Genomic DNA, 22,635 nt, shown 5'->3' with positions numbered 1-22,635 from the left:
GTTTACCTTTTAACAAAGCGTACTAAACATAGAAAATTCGAAAAATCAGATTCCCATAGCGTTTGCAAAGAGATTGCAATCCTCAAAGTGAAAACATCAAAAGCATAAAAACGGCTTCTAAAATCAATATTGTTGATAAAATCATTTTAGAACTGCATTTTAGTCCTATGATAAACATATCATTAATGTCTGGACACAGTTGAATCAAAAAAAATAAATAAATAAATAAAAAATGAACCATCGATTCAGCATTTAAATTTTTGACTCATAAAAGAAAATGGAATTCCGCTTTAAAAACTTAAAATAAGCGTTGTTAAAAAAATAAAGAGACTTTTCATTTATTTGCATCCTAATAAAGCGAAGTTAGCTTGAAAAAAGAATAAAATATGATTCTCATATCGAATGTAAAAAGATTGCACTTTTCAAAATGTAGGCATCTACAGAAAAAAGACGATAAATAAAAGAGCTTATTTAAAATTAATTAGCCTTTTTAGCATCAAAAAATCAAACCTATGTAACTTTCTTCCAAAATAACAATTAAACATTGAACCCGCCAGATGCTTAGTGGCTGGCAATAAGTTTAAAGTTGGTAACCCTATCTGAAGTGATCACATTTCCCCCAAATCCCTACTATCCTTTGCAGTTTTAAGTTCATTTCGCTGTATATTATTGTTTATTAAATCATGAGCGGGGAGAAAAGTGCTTACTACTGACTGAAGGTTGACACTTTTTTAGAGAAGTTTAAAAGACCACTGCATAAAACAAACAAGTAAAATTATACACCGAACTGACTTTCAGCTGTTAATTTCTTTGAAAGAAACCAACAACAAGCATTATATTTATTTGGCCTTAGTAGTTATTTATCGCTTGCAGGAGCATCACATGAGTGGCGATTTTTTTTTTTCTTTTGCAAAATTAACAGATTTTGTATAAGTTGATCCCTCTAATTTAACTTTAAAAAAGGTTCCAAACATTATCGTTTCTTTGCACGGAAATATACTATGTTATTTTGATTTGAGATTTGCTCTTCCAATAAACAATTTGTGAAAGATTTGTGTTTGTTTATCAGAATTTTGTGAAAGGTCCGTTTTGGTTGGTCGAGATTTTGTGGAAGGTCTGTTTGGTTGATTGGATTTTTTGTGAAGGGTTCGTTAACAGACCCCTGAGAAGTAACCATAAACAATGGCCCAGCTAAGTTCCAATTATTTTACTCATAAAGAAAAAAAAAATTAAAAAACGTTCACAGAAATAAAACAAAAGAAAAAAACTTTTAATATTTAAAAATTGAGGCCAATTTAATTTCAAAGTAGTAATTTTGTTGATTGTGTAAACAATCAGCTATTTTAATGATTAGTGAGAATATTATATTAAGTCTCTTAATTAAAGTATGGATTAGTTAGTGGTTTCAAATGTATGTTAAAAAATAGTATTTAGTAAATTTAAGAATATACTGGCAATTTATAATTTTGTTAGAATGCTTATTATTTATGTAATTTATGTATTTTCCCTCCACCATTCATTTTCACCTCAGAAATAATGACATTGATAAGGTCTGTCACAGAGGCGAGGAATTTTCCATTAATATAGGCCTAATAAATACATTTTTCAGGGAAATATTTTTTTTCTTCGTTGCTACAATCTGCACATGTTAAGCATATAAAAACATGTTCACTTCTTTTTTTACATTAATTTACATCCCTGAAATTCAAGTTCACGGAGGGTGAGAAGTCAGAATAACCTCACTAAGTTTTTAAAGCAAAATATCTTCTTGTTTTTCAACAAAAATCTCACAACTTCAACTACGGCTGAAAATAAACCTTGTATCATGGAAAATAAAATTTGATGTCATTACTGCCATGTGTTAATGAGGAATGGCATTTTGCGTTTGTGTAACAGAGGTGAGAATTTATTGTGTGACATGACTCCTTGTCCTTCTAAAATGAACTAAAACACAATATTAAAAAATTAAATATATTTAAACAATTAGTATTTGAGACACTTGTGAAAGGAATAATAAATAAATAAGTATATACTTTTAATTGAACAAGTTACTAAGCTACATAAACAATCACACAAGGTGTGTTATGCCACGGAGGTGAGAATTCACATGTTGTGAACCAAAAATGTACTAAAATAAAAATTATTATTAAAAAATTGTTGGCAGGTTTAAATAGATATATTTTTGATGAAATTAAAAATCTTTGTTAAATGAATTGTTCCTCAAAGTTTTTACTGTACAAGGTGTGTGACAGAAAAGTTACATTTTTTGAAGAATGACCCATGTATTGATTCCTTTCACAAGTGAATGAAGAAATGCTCTCTTTAGAAGAAACAATAGCCACTATTTCCTGGAAACTGTGTGGTAAAACAAATGAAGAAGTGTGTCTGCTGTACCAGCGAAAACATGGAAAACAGCCACCAATATAATGAATCCACCTGATCTAACGCCCCTAGTCTTCTTTTCTTGGGGTTACATCAGATCCCTTGTTTAAAAGATTAAAGTTACAAGTCTGCATCAGCTGCATGTCAGGATTGTGCAAACAGTCAGCAGCATCACAGCTGATCAACTATAGCATATGTTCCGTTCCATGACAGATGCTGGTTTCTGTGCGTTGACATGTAAGGTGAACATCTTGAACTTATTAAATTCATATGTGTTGTTGAACTCTCTTAATACAATCATGTTTAATACAGAATCACTGTTAAAACAAACATCTTGTTCATTAAGTTTGGTTTGCTATTTAACTCCTTTAATAATTTTATAAATAATACATGCATTAAATTAAAAGTCTCGGCTAAAGGAAACAAGAATTTCTGACCTCCTCACTCAAAATGTTCCTGATTGAATACTGTAATTATTCGTCATTGGGGAGGTAGTAGAAGGCTAATTGGGTATTGAGAATAAATTGTTGAATCTTTTGCATACAGAATAAAGCCCACATACACGTTTTACCCGAGTATATTTCAATTTGCTTTGAGGTAAAATAGTCTATTTTGTGGATTACAACCTATCTTGAAATTATTCAGTAAGTTACACCCTATAGCCAGGACTAAGGCACAATACATACTGACCACTTAGCCTTAACTTACTGAATATACCTGTCTTGCCTTCAATATTCGAGTTGAACTGAACCATTGTTTCGGTCACTCATCTGGTCAGTGTAAATTCTGTATTAGCTATCAGTTTATTTGGTACTCTAGGCTTCCTTAAGAGGTTTTCCACCTCCAGCTCAGTCACTCCTATGCCGGGCTGATGAGTGCTAATAAGTACGATACTGCAATCCTCGGCTGGAAATGACTGAGCTGGCAGTGTATTTCAATTTCATGTATCTTGAAATTGCTGTTTATCATCTTCCGCTTTCAATTTCTTCCACAAATTTTAGAATGTTACATTCTTTTGAATGTACTAATAATTAAAACACAATGTGCATATTAGCCATAATAACTAGTTATTTTTTTAATAGAAGCAAACATTTCTTTATTTATTCGCAGTATCACTTATTCACGGCTGCTACAAACAACAGCTAATATGAAGAAACTAGTTGATTTCCTTGTTCAGTACATGAATATATTTCCTTCATCAAACATGCTGATCACGAAATTGGATCGTTACTTTTGGAACGCCCCGTAATTAGAAATGCAAAGGTAAAGTAATGTGCAATCAAAACTTACTTTCAACACAAACAGGTATTCCCTGAGGTAATTAGCTTGCTCAGCTGCTGGTAACTGACACTTTGACACTAAAAGTGGTTCAAACGCCGTACACGCACTCTCTAGCTGTTCTAGCTGCACTGACAGACGTCCTATGGTGAAGTTTATATGATTGTTGGCAAAGTTCCAACCAACTGAACTGTAAACCTAAAGAGAAAATGAGTATAACTATCAGTTTAATATCTGTGGGCGTTAAATGAAACTTTTTTTCTCTATTTGTACAAACTGCAATATAATTTTGATGTTAATACTATAACATATTTTGTTCTGCAAATATAGTGAACCTTTAACTTAAACCCTAAATAAGAGAAATTAAAGTAAAAGAAACAAACTATTTTAGCAACAATTTTGTTTTTGCTAATTGTGTACAGTAGAGTCTTAAAAAGCAGAGCTAATTGGATCTCACACCAGCTCAAATTACTGAAAGTTTGGAGTATTCGAAAAACTTCTTTAAAAGTTCACACTTTACGTGTGAGGTAAGTTCGGGAACTCTTTGCTTCCTTGTAGAAAGACAAAGAAACATTGAGGATGGGAAATATTGATAGACGAGAAAAATTATCTTCGCTCAATTTTCGACACAAATTTCCATTTTATAAACCTACAAATGAATTTCGACTGTTTTTTTTTATGATGTTTGATTGTATTTGTGCATTAACTTGTAGGCAACCAAAAAAATGCACTTTGACTATCCTCAAATTCAATTTCCTGAGCTTGATGTCTGTATCCATATGTGTGTCTGTATTTATCTCACACAACACAAAACTGTTAAATTGTAGAAGGTTAAATTTTCATACAGTAGAATACCTTTATAATGCCGACCTATATAATGCAATTCTCTATAAACCGCACAACTCATCAGAAGCAAACTAGGTTTCGAAGTTTAAAAAATCTCTCTGTTTTACCTCGTAAACATAAAAATTGTTAATCAAATTAAATTTTGACATATCTTTCCATCGTAATTCAAAGCTTTTAAATTTAAAATTAGTAATCATAATAAACAGAAAATACCAGATGGCTCTTTAAAATGGAGCTGTTATGCAAACCATGAAGCAATCAGAAGTGCAGGATAATGCACTTTCTTTTGATTGTGAAACATATTTATTTGTGAATAACTAATTGTAATATTGGTGCTTTAATACTCACTGTAGATAAAACTCATTCTGAAGTGCTAATGTATAGATAGATACTGAATATTAGTTTCAAAATTGGTGAAATGACCTATATAATGCCAAAATCTGTATCACGCAAAAGCTCTGGTTGCAAGGTGTGCATTATAACGGTCTTCTACTGTATATGCAACTCGTACAGAATCAAGTTATGCAGTCCCATATTGATTGTTGCAACTGATGTTCCAAAAGGTATGTCTGTTCGTTGTTTGGGGAAAATCAATTATAATATCAAGGCATTTTTCATGTAAAGTTACTATCAGCAAGGCATCTATTAATCCACTTCTAACGGACAATGAATATTCCCTTCCACTTGTTGCTGATACTAATTTCTTAATACCTTTTTATTACAGTAGAACATCATTTATTCGGATCTCTGTACTGTCCAAACAAAATTTGTAGCTTAAAAAAATCATGTTCACATAGATAATTTTAAATTTTAATAAAGTGAACATAACTATAAGTACAACAAACATTCACTTTTTATTTTGATTGAATGTACAGCTCCTGCTTAAGTTCAACAGTAAATTATGGTAATCTAACATACACCAGTGAAGCTGAACTATGATGATGCAGTGTTAGATTGACCTTGCTTTATTCAAAGGACACACATGATTAAACTAGAAGACTGTAAACCGAAACTTCTTCAGAAATTATGCTAAATTTTGTTTTGATATTTTTCAACTGTTCTTATGCAATTCTATGCCACTTTGCTGCAAAGTATAGTTTTTTGCCATAATGAATGCTTAGTTGAGTATTTACAGATTTGCTTTGGTTATTACCCATACAATCTGGATTATCCGGCTTTTCGGTCATCCGGATTGTGTTCAGTACCAGTTAGTCCAGATAAACAAGGTCGTACCATACTTGGTTGCAAAAAGGTAAGAAGATTGCACAACACCAAAACATTTCAATTTGCAGATTTTAATGCAAATTATTTTTTTAGCAATTAAAAATATATCTTAGAAAGAGCACTTTGAATCAAACAAAACCTTGAACTTACGAGACTCGGATTTTCAGGACTCAACTATATTTAAAGCCTAATAAATGCAAACTATCACAAACAGTGTAGCTGTGAAAAGAAATAGGGGCCCTAAACCTTGGGGGCTCCCAAACCTGAGCATAGTTGACTAATACGTTTAACAGGGCTTAGTGGAATTGCCAGTGGGGAGATTTCCCCCCCCCCCCAATTACCAGTGATGTTCCCATTCAATTTTTCTGAGAGTATACTCCCAGTAATCCACTACGCACAATTTGTGTATGTGATCATATACTTAGCATGTTATAATATGAAAATTTATGAAGCTTGAGGGTATGCGCTATATGTCTAAGAAATGTTTGAGAGCATACGGCACATATAGAATTATACCCTATGGGGAATAACACTGCCAATTACTATGTAGTTACTCTCAGCTCAAATGGATTGTGAATGTATGTTGAAATTGCAAGACTAAATCTGATCAAACAATTTACAAACAATAAATAAATAATCTAACAATTTACTATCCAAAGTACATCAAGGCTGAAACAGATCCAGCAGTTACATAGATTTTCTGACGCAGCCAAATCACATCTATTCAAAGCCTTAATTATTTTTTGGTGGAATCATTTCATTTTAATGTAACTAAGCATTAGCCTTATTTAATGGATTGCTTTATTTAAAAACTAAACATTACAGTTCAAATTTCAGCGACACTGATTTTGGCAAGCAAATAAGCATTTGTTCTGATCGCTTTGGGATAAAATGCTGAAAACGAGCTGTGACATACCTACAACGGAAAAGTACCACCCTTATCCGGGCTTTTTCGTAAGCTTTTGCGGTACAAATTCTTTTCCACTGAAATTAATTCCTTTACCTCAATTCAATAATACAGTAGGCTCTCTGCTTAACGACGCTCTATTTAACGACACTCCTTATTTAACGACAGCTTTTCACGGTCCTAGATGGTCCACTGTAGTGTTAAAAGCATTCTATTTAAGGACGCTTTCTACTTAAGGACGATTTTTCGTAGTCCCTTGAAAGTCGTTAAACAGAGAGCCAACTGTATTTGCAAAATTAGGAATTATTATTTTTTATAATACATTGAGAATTTGAATTTCAAAAGTGTTTTTATGTGATATAATATTTTAATAATTTGGGTTTTAAAAATGATAAACATTCACTTCAACTGCATGCACCTACTTGTTCTGCCTGCTTGTAAGACCTGAGGGCATGTTTCCTCTGACCGGCCTTGCTGAAGCGATGACCGGCCAAGATGATGTGGAATGCATATTTCCTGACCTTTGAGGGTTTGCAGTTGATGTAGCAGTATGCAGCTTGCTCCAGACAGAGGGCGCTGGGGAGATCAGCCTCACTGGGCATGCGTATGAACTGCGTCGCAGCATCCCGATACAGACCCTTTGCTTTCAGGCACTCGGTGCTCAGGAATGTGGCTCGGGTGGCCAGTTCTGGGAGCCTGGAAAAGGAGTTGCAGAATGGAAAAAAAATGACATTGAAACAAAAAAGAGTGGTGATAAAACAGAAAATTGGTAAACAGGCTGAGCACAAATAATGCAGTTTTTATGGTAGCACATTTATAAAACAGATGAATATTTATGCTAAGTTTTAGAACATTTAGTAATGATCATAATATATAAAGGGTGTCCCAAAATTAACATAATATTTGAATTTGCCACAATTTTTGCTGTGAATTGTTGGCAGCCACGGAAAAAGAACAATTTGACAGCTGGGAGTTTAGGGTTAGTAAAAATGGAGTGTTATGCAGCCAGCGAAACAATTCAATCACTGCATGAGGAATTTCCTGTTCGTGTACTCTCTCGTTTCGGTGATATGAATTGTACCCTAGATCGTGTGATTTTACATCATTAGACTTCTCCCTATGGGGTTATTTGAAGTCAAACGTCTATGTCAGCAATCCCACAACCACCTGCGCATTACCTAATTGCGATATCGAGCGCCAATAACAGTAAACTGCTTGACCCGCCCAAACTTTCATTATTTTTCAAATAATTGTTCGATAATGAAAACAAATGAAAACGCATTATAGAATCGAAAATGCTCCATTTGTAATAACCCTAGACCCTCAGCTGCCAAATTGTCCTTTTTTTCAAGATTGCCCACAATTTATTGCAAAAATGGCGGCAAATTCAAATTTTGCGTTAATTTTGGGACACCCTTTATATATATATATATATATATATGCATACAGTCAATTTGCAATAACTCGAATCTAAAGGGACAGACGAAAAACTTCGACTTATCGGAAGTTCGCCTTACCACTAGTTTCACTTTTAGACATTTTAATATTAAAAACCATCAAATATTTTAATTAATATGTACGTATAACAGATAAAATTACAGAACTTGAAAGTTTTAAGGCTCACTATGCACAGATCAATCAAAAATATTGAGAGAAAAAAAATCAAAAGCATAGTTTTGATTTCAATACTGCTGGAACCACTTGAATAGTAGAGCTGATTTTACTTCAGGAAAAGTGCATATCTTCATTCGTTTCTAATTTGAATTCACGGATTCTACCGCTTTAGAAGTTTCTCTTTTTCTTTTAATATCATTGATCGAGTGTATTTGCTTAGACATCTTTAATAGTAAAGAAAACTCACTCAGGAACTTACAGCAAATAATCAAACTAAAAATGAACGGGAAATGCATCTTAACTTAGGTCAGTCTTTAAAAAATACAATCAGTTGACTTGACAGCTTAAAAGTAAATTCCTAGTCCAGCAACATGTCAAAGTGTAAACAGTACAGTACAACAAAAGAAAATGAGCCATACTCATTTCCACACGTGTAACTCCTTTATCCCACATTGGCTCAACAGGTGCTCTTCTTGCTTAAGAGGTCTATTGTGCAGGAATTGCAATTGAAGGTGAATTAATTTTTCTCTCATAGTCACTTGTTTCTTTCTTTCTTTTTTTTTCGTTCTTTCGAAATAAATTTTGAGTCATCTTTGAAAATACATCGAGTTAAAGGAAGTTAACTTCAAGACATTGGGAAAAATTAGCATGAAATTAAAGACAAAGGGGTCGGGACTTGATAAAAACTTCTAGTTATAGTAATATTTGAGTTTTTGGACTTCGAGTTATCGCAAATTGACTGCATATTTGTTTTAAAATATAAAATTTGATCTTAAATATAATCTCAAATATGAAAAATATCTCAAATATGAAATATCATATAAGATGAGCACTAATGATGGACCTGATTTCAAACAATATTTTTAAAACTACTAATCTAGTTACAATGACTGATACATGAATTTAAAGAAAAATAGTTCCCCCCCCCCCCCCCCCAATACAGTTTGATTACACAGAGTGGCAGAATTACAGGTTTGAGGGACTGTCGCAATGCATTTTCTGAGGGTCCCTTAGCAATGAACAGAACTACGTAAATATTTTTCATGTGACTTTTTGAATCCCGTAAGGGGCCTAGTTAATGTCAATCGACCACACTGCCGATTATTTCATTATTGGTCAATTTTTGCTAATTAATTGGCAAGGGGATTTATTTTTTGATTATAAGTATCTAAAAATGACTAGAACAAGGACATATGCAGGATGAATTTCTTAACAATACTTCAATGCAGGAATAAAATATTTTTATTGTTTAAAAGTAAAAATGGTGGTTATAAAATGGTTATATGCCTCGCGATTGCGACACTTGCAACATGGTTTCACAAATTTGCCACTGATAACACAAATGTGCAATATGTCAGCACATCCTGCAAAATGTTCAATTACAGATGATCAAGGATGGAGAATTTCATTACATGACATCGTCTAATGTGTAATCAAGTTTGTTCCACACATTTTAGAGATAACGCAGTCAATGGTTTGTGATGTTGCACAAATGCATTCTGAAAGTGTTTGTAGAATTTTCGGCTTTGGAGAGTCGATATACAGTGTTGTTGACATAGCTCTCTAAAAAGAAATCACATGGTTTGTGGATTGCACTGGATTACAGATTAGATGTCTGTTTCACAACAAAATGTTTCCACATTGAACATTTGTAACTGAAAAAAACTAGGTATATTCCTCTTGACGTTCATGTATAACTTATTGCAATAGGGGCAGTAGTTTTAAAAATATTTCTTTTTAAAACTCAGTCCATTGTTTGTGCTCACCCAGTATCTAAATGGTCAAAAGAGCAACAAAAATAAATGTCAACAACTGAAGCATGCAAAATTGCGAGTTTTAGGGTAAAGATAATTGCTTTACTCTTATGATTTTCATCCTAGATCTAAACTCTTATGCATTCATTCATAAAGAGGTTCATGTAGCCTCTGCATCTACCTTACTGCACACAGCACTCGGAGACAGCAGTTTCGACCTTGTTTTGGATGCCTGAGTCTGGAATAGCTATAACTATGGAAAAGCCATACACTATTAGAAAAAATATTGGTATCTTATACCAAAAGATGAAACTTTGCAGGCTACAGAGGAAGGTACATTAATTTTACAATATCTTGGTACAACAAACACAAGTTCTGGTGCTCTCTTGCATCGGTTGCACCAAAATATAGTAAAATTACTTATTAGTGCTGGTAGCCAGAAAATTAGCACCATGTTCTGATGTAACATACCACAAATGTTGTTACAGTGTAGGCTTTCAGTTCAGTTATGACTATACTCAGGGCCGGCTTTAAGGGAGGGCAGGCGGGGCTACTGCCCTGGAGCGTCCACAACAAAGGGGCCCCCACAATAAAATTTTAACAAAATATCCTAACTTTCACGGGTTGAAAATATTGGATATATACATATATATCAAAATATTTGGATATATATCAAAGTATCGGATATTTTCGAAAATATGATGATCTTTTCGAACCCTGATTAGGGGCCTCCACTCCTTTGTTGCCCCGGGGCCTCCACACTTCAAATCCGGCTTTGACTATACTACACCAAGGAGCCCGAAACAATCATTAAACTACAGTCTCTGGATGCTATTAACAACCTGTTCAGTATTTGCTTTTCACTATTTGCTAGTGAACACAAGGCTTCATCCTAGCTAGAAAAGAGTTGCTGAATACTATTGTTCCCTTAGGTGTACCTAGTGAATATTTTTCTATGAAAGTTTCCATATGCAGGAAAGAAGTAAAACTGAAAGTAATGTTGGATATACTCACTTGCATGTGTGTAGATATGTAGTAATGGCACTTTCAATATAACGCGCAGGATACTCGTGAAGTGAGCTATTTTGCATAAATACAGACAAAGCAGCCATCTCCTGGGAAAAGACATAATTTTAGAAATATTAGTTTGGACGGTTGATTATTTTTGACTTTAATCATACATAACACACGTATATACAGTAGTAGTTAGTACTCCTTTTGAAGAAAAATCTTTGGGGGGATTCCACCTGGTGTTTTAAAGACTCACCAAAGGAAAAGATGGTTTTTAAACCAATTTACATTACATTTAGTTTGTTTTCTCTAATGATAAAAGTCTAAAAATTTCGGAGGGTGGTATCCCCGAGTGACAGGTGTTTACTGATACTAAAAAGAAGTAATAAAAAAGCGTTAAAAGCATCCTGATTCAAAAGAAATTGTAGCAAAAAAAATGCTCTTATGCCATAAAATCTCCCCACGCCACCATACTGAACGGAAGGGGAGAAGGGGGGGCTTTGCATCATGTTTGCTTCACTCGACAACCCCTATTTCCCTCCTGTGGTGACTGAATTCTGCCTGTGGCAGTTGACAATTATTATAATGCTTTTAACCTGTGGTTTAGAAGGGTAAGACAGGTCAGAATGTCTTTTTTTCTGGATGTCTTGCATCCAATGGTACTCGTTATTGACCTGGTAGACATTTACAGTCTGAGGAGATGAGGGGACAGACAAGCACAGTTTTTGATAGTCTAGATGAAGGAAAGGGGGGGGGGCTAAGTTTCAAGTGCAGGTTTACTTTAAATTTTATCTTTTGAGAAAGAAAATTTGATTTTATGATCAAGTGTTGATAAACTTCAAAGGGACAAGGAAGACGGTCTGAGATTTGCAAAAAAAGGGCACAGTATCCTTCCAAAATTGTCTGGGGGAAACACCAGATGAAATGAGGAGCATACATGGCAGTGACTTACACCACATTTTTTTGTTTTAGTCAAGGTGCAAAATAAACAAATCGCCGCCAATGTAAATTCTAACAAACTGTGTCATAATTAGTGAGAAGAAAAGCAACATACCGAAGCACCAGCAAAATGAAGCCAAGCTTGGTCTGCACTGAAATCTCGCTTAGCATTGTGATATGCTTGGTAAGCCACTTCGTACATCTGAAACATGAAAGCCAAGTCTCCCAACTTTCGCACCTGCAGTTCGGGAGCATCGGGACCATATCTGAAAGAGGAATGAACATAATGAAAAAATACTGAAAGGCGAGTTTACTTGTACGAATATGAAGAAATGTTTCAGTTAAATATTTTTAAACTTTGGTTTGTTAGGATCGATAGTAGCACTTGGATTGAAATATTGGTAATTTCATAAATTATATCCTTCCTGAGACTAACATCTTCCTGTGGCTATTGTTGAAAAGTTTTATCAACCTTGGCAGCAAGGTTGAGTCAGCCTCTTGCCATCATGTTTGATAATAAAGTGTAAATTACACCATCAAGCCATGGCTAAGGCAGAAAGCCCATTTACGAAATCCGGAAAATGCAGTTTTTTCATGCTACGGACTCATCCACGGGGTTCCCACTCTAAAATGGAAATCAAAATAATGCCCTTAAAGCACCCTATTTTTTCTCCTACTACGGTGACTTTTCTATATTCTTAGTAAATCATAATATTTTCATAGTATTATTACACTTTTTCTTGGTTCCTGGAGATCCCAATAACAAATGGACAAATACAAAAAATATTAATTTTAATGAAATGGAAAAATTAGGACAAAAGGGTAAATGAATATTAAGAGCAAAAATGAAAATTTTAAGCTAAACGATTTAAGAGCCATCAATAGTGCTTTTGTGAAGCATTTTGTGATTTAAGAGCAGTTCAATATTAAGTTTAAAAATCATTTAAAAAAAAAAAATTACTTAACTTTTGTGTTTGTATTTTAATTATCATTTAAAAAATAGCTTTAAAATAATTTTCGGAATTTAAGAAATAAAACACTTATTAAACTAAACCAAGCTCTAAGCATAAAGAACTTTGATTTTCCATGTTCACATATATGTGTTCACAATATTAAAACTACAAAACATAATAAAGATAGAAAATACAGAAAAAAATATAGTGAAAGTTTTGAAAATAGAAAAATGTTTCAAAACTTCAAATTATTATTTTAAAATGTAATACAAGGGAAAGGACCAAAAAGAGAAGAATACATAGGGCTGCAAAAAGCCCAACAGAAAAGAGTCCTTAAGGGGCCCAACTACCTAAGAAATTTAAAAAAAAAATAAATAAAATAAAATAAAAGCTCAAGCACTAAGACTTAATACAGTAGAAGACCATTATAACGCACACCTTGGGACCAGAGCTTTTGCGTTATACAGGTTTTTGCATTATATAGATCATTTCACAAATTTTGAAATTACAGGGTTCATACACTTGTGGTTAAAAAAAATTCCCTGACTTTTCCAGGTTTTCCATGTTGTTTTTTAAAAATTTCCAGGTTACTCGCTCCATTCAAAATTAAGTTTAAATAGCAATATTTTCAAAATAATTAAAATTGTTTAAAGTAGCAATGCGGAAGAACTGAAACTTTTCTCCATAGATTTAAAAAAAAAAATCTTTTTTTTTTTTTCTTTCCCAAATTTTAAGTTTTTTTAAACACTTTCAAAATTGTTTTAATTGATTTACTAATTGTTCAAAACAAAGTGCTTCCAACTTATTTTAGCGTTTTCTCGATGTCATGTGTCATGAGTAATATTAGCGTTTTGCTGTAGTGGAGCAGCAATCTTTTAGCATTCGCTTTTGGTCTTTTGGTTCACAATACTCCTTTTTATTTTCTTATTAGTATGTAACACAAAACATATTGAGCAAAATACAAAGCTATTTTTCAGTATAAATATGATTAACTTGTTGCATCGATCGCCATACCAGAAAACGCATAATAACAAAAATCTACATCCGCCGATTATAGGCCAATGCCAATAATCTTTTTTTTCTCTTTAGCTTATTAAAGAATGCTTCCATTAAAATTTTTCTTTTCTAGAAAATGATTAATTTTTAAAAATTCATAATTTGTTGTACATTTTATGTTATTTTAAATAGTTTACATAGAGATAAACATCCAATTCTGTTTTTGGAAGTTTACGTCTACTTCCATCATGCAAACGACCAAATATGGCGACTAAGTGAAAAACTTAAGATAATAAGTAGATTTTTGAATTTGTAGCATAAAAGTAGTTATAAATAATTAATAATCCATAAAAAACTACAGTTAAGTCAAAATAGTCGGTTTTTAGCACATAAGGGTCTAAAGCAATTAGAATAAAAAAAATTGTTCTGAAGTTAAATTTTCGCATTTTTCAAGAAAATAATTATGAATTATCCGAAAAATAAGGCACATTTTGCATTGTTTTCAATAGTTTGCATAGCAATAAACATCCAATGCTTTTTTCGGGAACTTCGGGACTTAAAAAAAGTCTTGTGTACTTCCATCTTGGGAATGACCAAATATGGCGGCTGCGCCCAAAACTAAGAAGTAATTTTTTGAATTTATAGCATGAAAACAATTTAAAAATAATAAATCTTCATGAAACTACAATTCAGTTGAAAAGTTTTTAGCACAAATTGCATCCAATGAAATGAAGATAAAATTAAGTTTTAAGAACAAAATTTTTCATTTCTCAAGAAAATTATTTAAAATAATAATAATTTTAATAAAACAATTTTCAGCACATTTTGTGATACTTTCATTAATTTTCAGTTAAAGAAAAAATTCCAATTATGCTTTGTTTTTGGAAACTTTGACATTTAAGGATCGTGTCTACTTCTATCCTATGAGTGACCAAAAATGGCGACTACGTTTCACACGTAGCTTAAAAGACTTTCCGATTTAAAAAAAAAAAACGATTTTCCCAGATTTCCCCCCCCCCCCCCACCTTCATTTTTCAGGCTTGTGCTTCCGAAGCAGTAAATTGTCCTCTTCCCTGTTGAGTTTGTGCATAATTCTTATTCACCCGAGGAATTATTTTCTTGAGAACTATTGAGGGTCAAAAATGGCGGCTGCGAAAGTTCTTTTGGGTCGCCACTTTTTTAATTGCCAGTTTCATTTTGCCTCAAAATTTTTACAATTGAGGAAAAATAGATAAAAAGGGAGATTAGATCTCATGAAATAAAGTTCCCTGGGAAAAAATTGGAAAAAAAAATTTGGGGGCAAATTTGGAAAATTCCCTGACATTTCCCTGACATTTTTAACTGTTTCATATTCCCTGACAATTCCAGGTTTTCCCGGTTTTCCCGGAGCGTACGAACCCTGTAATTAATATCCATAATATATCTATATATTAGAACTTCAGAATGAGTTTTATCTGCAATGAGTATTAAAGCACCAATATTACAATTAGTTGTTCACAAATAAATATGTTTCACAATCAAAAGAAAGTGCATTATCCTGCACTTCAGCTAGCTTAATGGTTTGCATAATGGCTGCATTTTCAAGAGTCATCTGGTATTTTCTGTTTACTCTAAGTACTAATTTTCCTTTAAAAGCTTTGAATTAAGATGGAAAGATGAGAAACTATTTCAAAATTTGATTTGCCTTACAATATTAATGCTTGCAAAGCAAAACAGGAGTTTTTTAAACTTCAAAACATATTGTTTACTTCTGAAAAGTTGCGCGTTTTATAGAGAATTGCGTTATATAGGTCGGCGTTATAACGGTCTTCTACTGTAGCATTGTAAATATACACTGCTGGCATCTGGGGAGGGCCCAACAGATTTTGTTGCAGGCGAACCATAAATTCATAGATCCAGGCCTGAGGTTGGGGGAGGGGACTTAACCACCTTGTCAAGAACTGCTTTTCCATGCTTGACGAGATATCACGTCCATTTAATATATAATTCTGGGACAGCCCAATCGCAAGGAGGTTTAGACAAAGTTCTCAATAAATGTTTGCATTTTTTAAAAACAATTTCCCCCCAGGAAGGAAAAGGGAAAGAAACGGAAATTTTTACGTATTTTACATGCTTTTTTACTAAAATAGTCTGTTTTTTACAATTGACAGCAAAAGTCATTCTTCCCACATGTTATCAGAAATAGTTTCCATAGTCACATTTGTTTGAAAATAGTCACTTTTGTTGCCCTTTTAATCACCAGAGGCAGCCCTGCTCATCAGCCAGAAATAGTTGATAACCGACCTTGAGACAGAAGTCCTTTCATTGAAGCTAAGATAGTAGCCAAAGTTAATTTAGCACACCAGCCTGGTGCGATTAAACATGGTAAATATAGAAACAAAATGAACATGATAAAGTGTTAAAGCATTTTTTTCTTCCATATTAGGCGAAACAAAGAAATTCTCGCCATAAGTACCATAAAGATCCACTAACACACATAGTGGATCTTTATGGTCAAAAATATGTTTGTACTGTTATTTGTGATTTTTTTCCCCGTCTGACCACAACAAATACTGCTTTCTTCTGTGCAATAGCCATTTTCTTTTATTAACTCAAATATAGGGGGGCGGGGCAAAGGGGACTCAAGCCCACTTTACAAATGAGAATTTCCCTGCTTTTAGTATTTCTTTCTTTGCAAAAATGTAAAAACATTTCTTCTTCAGCCACTAATGAATACGTTATTAAAAATGTCAAATTTTAATAACTGTTAATCTGTACCGAAATTGGTTTCCATGAGGAAAATACCTGAGCCCCCCCCCCCTTAAAATTTTGTATATGGGCACCCATGACTAGCACCCTCTACTTCAGGAAGTTTGTACCAGAAAAACTTTCCAAGTTTATCAATCTTTTTCAGCACAAATTGCATTTCATTACACCTGATAGTATTTTTGCTATTAAAGTTTAAAATATACGACGTCCCAAAAGTTTTAAGACTGGGGGTATAAGAGACGCAATAAATGCACAAAAGTTTTTTTAACAAACTTTTAATTCAAAATAGTCTCCATTAGAAGTAATACACAAGTTGGCACAATCTTCCAGCCTCTTCATGCCTTTTAAAAACTCCTCTTTTGGAATAGTTTAATTTCGTTGTCACATCTTCTTGTATATTGTGTATCGACGCAAAACGGTTACCTTTCAAGTCCATTTTTAATTTTGGAAACAGGAAGTAGTGAGGGGGACTCAAATCAGGCGAGTATGGTGGGTGGCTGAGTACAGGAACCTTTTTTTTTTCCAGCCAAAAATTGAGCGTTAGTCGCCGTGGTATGTGCTGGTGCATTATCGTGCAAGTGAAAAAAAGAGCGGTCTTTCCACAACTCGGGTCTAACACGCGCAATTCTTTTACACAAGCAATCGAGCACTTGTTGGCAGAATGCAGCATTCATAGTAGTACCTAGAGGAACAAATTTTTTGTGGATGATACCTTAAGAATAAAAAAAAATGATTACATTAGGGTCGTTTCCATGGACACTTTCGACCCCGGAAAAAACCTGCTTTTCACCGCATTCCGTTTATTTGCGGGGTTTTATGTGGAATCTTTCTACTCCTGCTAGCTTCTGGAGTGAAAGCCGTGTTTTTACCCAGAATGCATTACACGAAACAAGTTCGTCTACAAGCCGCTAAGGATGCTGGGTAAAAACCGCTTTCTCTGGTATCATGGGAGAACCTCCTTTTTACATGGAAACGGGAATTTTTCAATCGTTTTTTTTTGCGGATCCAGAGTGGGGATTTACTGGGTCGAAAAGTGCATTATGAACGCGGCTATTGTCTTCACTTTTGATTTTTGAAAGCGCAGTTTTTTTGGTCGTGGCGAGTATTCACCAACCCACTCAGCACTTTGGCATTATTCACCATAAGCAATTTTTAACATTTCGTTTGTTTCCATTGCGCTTTTACCAGCTTTAAAGCAAAATTTAATTGCAACACGTTCTTGATACTTTTATTCATCTTAAATAATGACAGCGACCACTTTGATACTCCCACGCAAACTGCTACTGAACAGCTGTATGTAATCCAATGAACTTGAAATTTTGTATAGAGGTAGAGGAAGGTTGTAGAACTAGTTACCAAAGTTTCATGAAGCTGGCGCCAGTAGTACGGATTTTATAGCCATGGTCTTAAAACTTTTGGGACAAACTGTATAGTAAAGATATCTCTTGGTCACTCTGTATTACGACAATGAAAAGAGAAAATAACTTACACAACTGAATTTAATGAAGATGCAGGATTTTGGCTACCAGGTTGCTTATTTCCAAAGAACTTTTTCGTCACACCAAAGATCGTTCGGTGTATACCTTTGCGATTAGCTACCTACAAATGGAAACATTGCCAATGAATAAAATAACGAGAAAATCTCACATTAGAGAAAAAACAACTTTTAATTAGATAATTATTTATCATATTTTTTAGAATTACAGTCAAACCTGCCTATAACGATACTCTGGGGACCAAGAAAAATATCGTTATAGACAGATTATCGTTGTAGACAGTTTAAATAAAAAAAATTTCAAATTCAAAAAATATAGTTTTATAGCCTTCGGTAGAACTTTAAATGAAAGTTTTGCGAAGTATAAGGTATAAAACTGTGCATCAAAGATATTATGAAAATCAGTTTATTTCATAAGAAACTTACAGAATATATTTTTTTTCAGAAAAATGTGTTGATTAATTTTTTTAATACTTTTTTATGAAAATTACGTCAAAAGCGAATTTTGCTTAAAACATCCTCTTCCCAAATCACGTGGAATCTGTCCCCTACAAATGAAAAATGGTTCGAAACTGACGGAGAAAAACTGGAGAAAGAAAACTCCCTCATTCCTAGTTGGGCGCCCTTTCCAAAAGAAATAAACAGCTGTACACATTTCAATCATCGCTTCTTCCCCCCTCCTTTGACACTTCAGCTACAAAATGGTAAACTAATATTAGAAATAATCCGTTCTTTTCTTATTTCACATTCCAGACATTATGGAGTCGTTTTTTTTGAGACAGAAGAAAAAAAATCAGGTTCTTCAACGAGCTTACTAGAGAGAAAAAAATATCGTTGTAGACAGGTTTTGCTAGAAAATGATTATCGTTGTACGCAGGTTTAAAATGCATTGAGTAAATAGGAAATTCGCGGGGACCAAACGTATCGGAAATATCGTTGTAGTCATGATTATCGTTATAGACAGCATTGTTATATGCAGGTTTTAATGTATTAATTAAATTGTCAGCATTACAAGCAGACTTAGATAAAATGAAAAGCTTTCTGCAAACACAAATACTAACTGGAAAATTTTCTGCAAATAATTATTTTGCCTAACTCACCCTTGAATAAAAAATTAAATTTATATTCAAATATGAAAGAGACAAAAAAAAAGTGCTTTAAATCATTTATTTATTATTATTTTTTTTTTACAATAACATATAGTTTGCTTATTTTTCACCAACTGAAGAAAACTGCCAAAACCATTATTTTTTTTGCACATGTGCTTTTTAAAAGGCTTTAACAGAAATAAACTCTGGGATTTTCTTAAAGATTCCCTTAAAAGAAAAAAAAAACTTTTTTTTTTTTTTAAATCAACGTTAGCAGTTTGAAAAAAATTCAACAGAGCCAAAAAATTTCTGCGAACGCCCTTCGCGCGTTCGTCTATATTATGCAAGACTGATTACAAGAACAAAATAAATGGGGGAAAAAACAAGAGTTCTTGTTAAAAGAATAAACTGTTCTTCTTTCGCTATATATGTGTGTAACCGACTATACATGTATGAGGAGACTGGGGACAGCTCTTTTTTTTTTGACCATGGCTGCTCTGTAATGTTGCCAGTGTTGAAATTTTGCATTATAGTAATTTCAAGATTTGAGAGGGAGAATTAGACTCCTGGAGTGAAGAAGTATCCACACTCTCCCCAACATTTGACATCCTCCGCACCTACCAATTGCTTGGTTTATCGGTTTCCCCAACATATACAGGGTGTTTCAGGTAACTGTTTCAGATCTCCTAAGAGGTGTAAGGTGCATCATGACAACTCAAAATCATATAGCAATGGAGGGTCGAAAATGGTTTCTTGACCCAAGAAATTTTAGATATGCCAGGAGTATTCCAGACTGTTCGAAGTTACACGAGCTGAAGACATAAGGTGTGCATTGTAGCCGGTGGAAAAAACTTACTTTGACCCATCTACCTTTTGCTTTTTTGCATTCAAAATTAAAAAGATTTTTCACTTGCGGTCTCTTACTTTAGGGTGCTTCTACAGAGGGTTCCGGGTTTGATCCTCGCTGGTCGAAGATCCACCGTCTTCATTAATGGTGACTGGGGGACGTTAAATATGCTCGTGGTCACAGGTGTGAAACGATACCTCTGGAGGTGCCGGACCAGGAATTGCTCGGTTTCTGGTCTGGTTCAAAAGCTCAGAGCTATCTTCAGGGTCCATCCAAATGGTTAAGCCACAAACAGTGGTAGGTACGGGGGACTCTGGTGTAAAAAGTGTGAATATCACCGCTTCAAGAAAGCATTTCCGACCCTGCATTGCTATATGATTTCAAGTCGTCACACAGGGTTGGCAAAAACCCGTTTTTTTTTTTTAAAGTCCATGGACCCAGGGTTTTTTGGGTTTTTTTAAATACCCCCCCCCCAAAAAAAAAAACAACTAAAGCTGGGGGTTTTAAAAGAAATGTGGGGTTTTTTGGCCTTTTTTAGGGAAAATGAGGGGTACTTGTAGTATATTGTAGCGTAAGTATATGGACAAAGTGCAAAATTGTCTTGGGGTAAAAAAAGCTGGAAAAACTAGTTAAAATTCGGCGTTTTCTGAAGAAAAGTATACAAGACGACGAAACCCAAGAATGGTGAAGTTTCAGATTTTTTAGTTTTCATGATTACCAACAGTTAAGGCAAAGTTACTTCTCATGTGATAAAATCTATTGTTCGTTTTTAATTACTACATTTTTATTTACTTATTTTTTTTTTTTTTTTTTTTGCATTTTACTTTATTGTATTTCATTTTGTTATGCAAAACTACTGTAGAACCTCAAGTAGTTTAAATCTTTTTCTTACTGAATTCCAGCTTAATCAAGACATTTCTTTGAATTATATGTTGCCTGTTTTTCTATTTCTGTGTACAGAGTAACGAATATTAAACTTTTTCGTAAGATGGTGTAAATACTGTACATCCTATTCTGCTTTCTATCCGACCGTTTGTAAAACCTGTTACTTTCTAAAACATATACCTTGCTTATTCGAGATTTGTGATGTGTTGGTTTGCAGAAAATAATTCACATGAAAGCCTTTCAGCTAGAGTAGTTTCCTTTGCACAATCTACAAATATTGAGAAAATCAGATGTGACAGGACTTAGTCAAGATAATTTGAGTTATTTATTGACCAGTTAAAGAAAAAAGTTAAACATATTTATTTAAAATCTTTGATTTTTTTAATGCCGTTAAGAGTTAAGAAATACTATTAAAGTTCTAAATTCATTTTATGTCCATTGTTTGTGTGAAGAACACATAAAAAAGTTAAAATTGTGAAAGTAATTAAATTAATTAATTTTTTTAAAAACTTCTCAGAAAATTTAAAAAAAAAAAGTGGGCTAAATAATGGCTTTTTTTAAATGAGTTTTTTGAAAAAAAAATCCACATGGTCAAATCCAATGGTTCCAATCTGGTCAACCCTGTGTCACGATGCACCTTACCTCTCTTAGCAAAGAGTTAACTAAAACACTCTGTATATATGGAGATGCATAGATAATCATCGTGTTTGTGTTTACATATTTGAATGACTTCATAAGAAAAATTTAAAGTCCTATAACAGAGTTGTTCACACTCATTATTTTCTCATTGAAATAACAGCTTTTAAGGCTCTTAATTTAGATACAGGAATGGTCTCACTGTCCTTTGTTATTTTTTACCGAAGCTGGGTAACATTTTCTGTTTCCACAGAACAAGAATTTGATACCATAGACACGTTCCCCCTGGATTAAAAAATGATTTACAGTAGATAAAAGTCAGAGTGAAATATTTAAAATTCCTTTTTTCCTACAATTAAAATTCATTAACCTTAAATGGATATTTTGTTTCAATAATTTTGAACCGAAAAAAAAAAAAAGAATGACAAACTAATAAAAAGATTACCTGTTCATTTAAGGAGCGAACTTGCTTTTCAATGAATGGAATGAGACCCTGGATACAGAACTCTTGGACAAAACACTTGATGCGATCCATATCACTGAGTGTGAGGCAAAGTCCGTGCCTTTTAAGCTTGGAGCTGTTTTTATGAAATTTATTTACATACCCAGATATTGAATCAACATCATCAGCAACACCACCAATCTAAATTTTTTATTGAAAACTCTTTATTAATTACTGCAATGCAAAAAACACCAATATACAAAGTTGTCATTTCTCATCCTGCATTTTGAGATGAACAACAAGATGTTAATACGAGGGCTGGTTTTTTTTTCCAACTTCCGATTGTGCCCCTAGATGGCAGTGCAAGCGGCATCAGCCAGCAATGCGCGGCGGTCGACTGTGCACCTCTCCCACTACAACCTCACTCGTTTTCGGGCGTCCGACGCCAATACCAGTTTATCTAGCGACACACAAACATGGCTACCATGATAGAATCTCCCGCCAAGTGTGAGTTGCAAAGTGTCATTCGCTTCTTGCAAGCTGAAGGGATATCCGCAGCAGAAATTCACCGTAGAATGAAACGAGTATAC

At 33.8% G+C, this 22,635-nt stretch overlaps 1 protein-coding gene across 1 annotated transcript in view; it reads right to left on the bottom strand.

The window, feature by feature from the left end:
• The window catches only part of LOC129224165 (trafficking protein particle complex subunit 8-like), a 92,323-nt gene that overhangs the window by 46,399 nt on the left and 23,289 nt on the right, over positions 1-22,635 (bottom strand). Inside the window, exons 8-13 of the mRNA XM_054858582.1 lie at positions 22,049-22,246; positions 18,142-18,251; positions 12,071-12,221; positions 11,020-11,120; positions 7,060-7,333; positions 3,673-3,858 (exon numbers count right to left, since the gene is read on the bottom strand). Of these exons, the coding sequence (XP_054714557.1) occupies positions 3,673-3,858; positions 7,060-7,333; positions 11,020-11,120; positions 12,071-12,221; positions 18,142-18,251; positions 22,049-22,246 (1,020 nt within the window). The remainder of the gene's footprint in view (positions 1-3,672; positions 3,859-7,059; positions 7,334-11,019; positions 11,121-12,070; positions 12,222-18,141; positions 18,252-22,048; positions 22,247-22,635) is intronic.

Source organism: Uloborus diversus, chromosome 6, assembly GCF_026930045.1.
Source record: "Uloborus diversus isolate 005 chromosome 6, Udiv.v.3.1, whole genome shotgun sequence".
Taxonomy (NCBI): domain Eukaryota; kingdom Metazoa; phylum Arthropoda; class Arachnida; order Araneae; family Uloboridae; genus Uloborus; species Uloborus diversus.
Note: the sequence above shows the minus strand (reverse complement) of the source record. Positions and strands in the feature narration are given on the sequence as shown.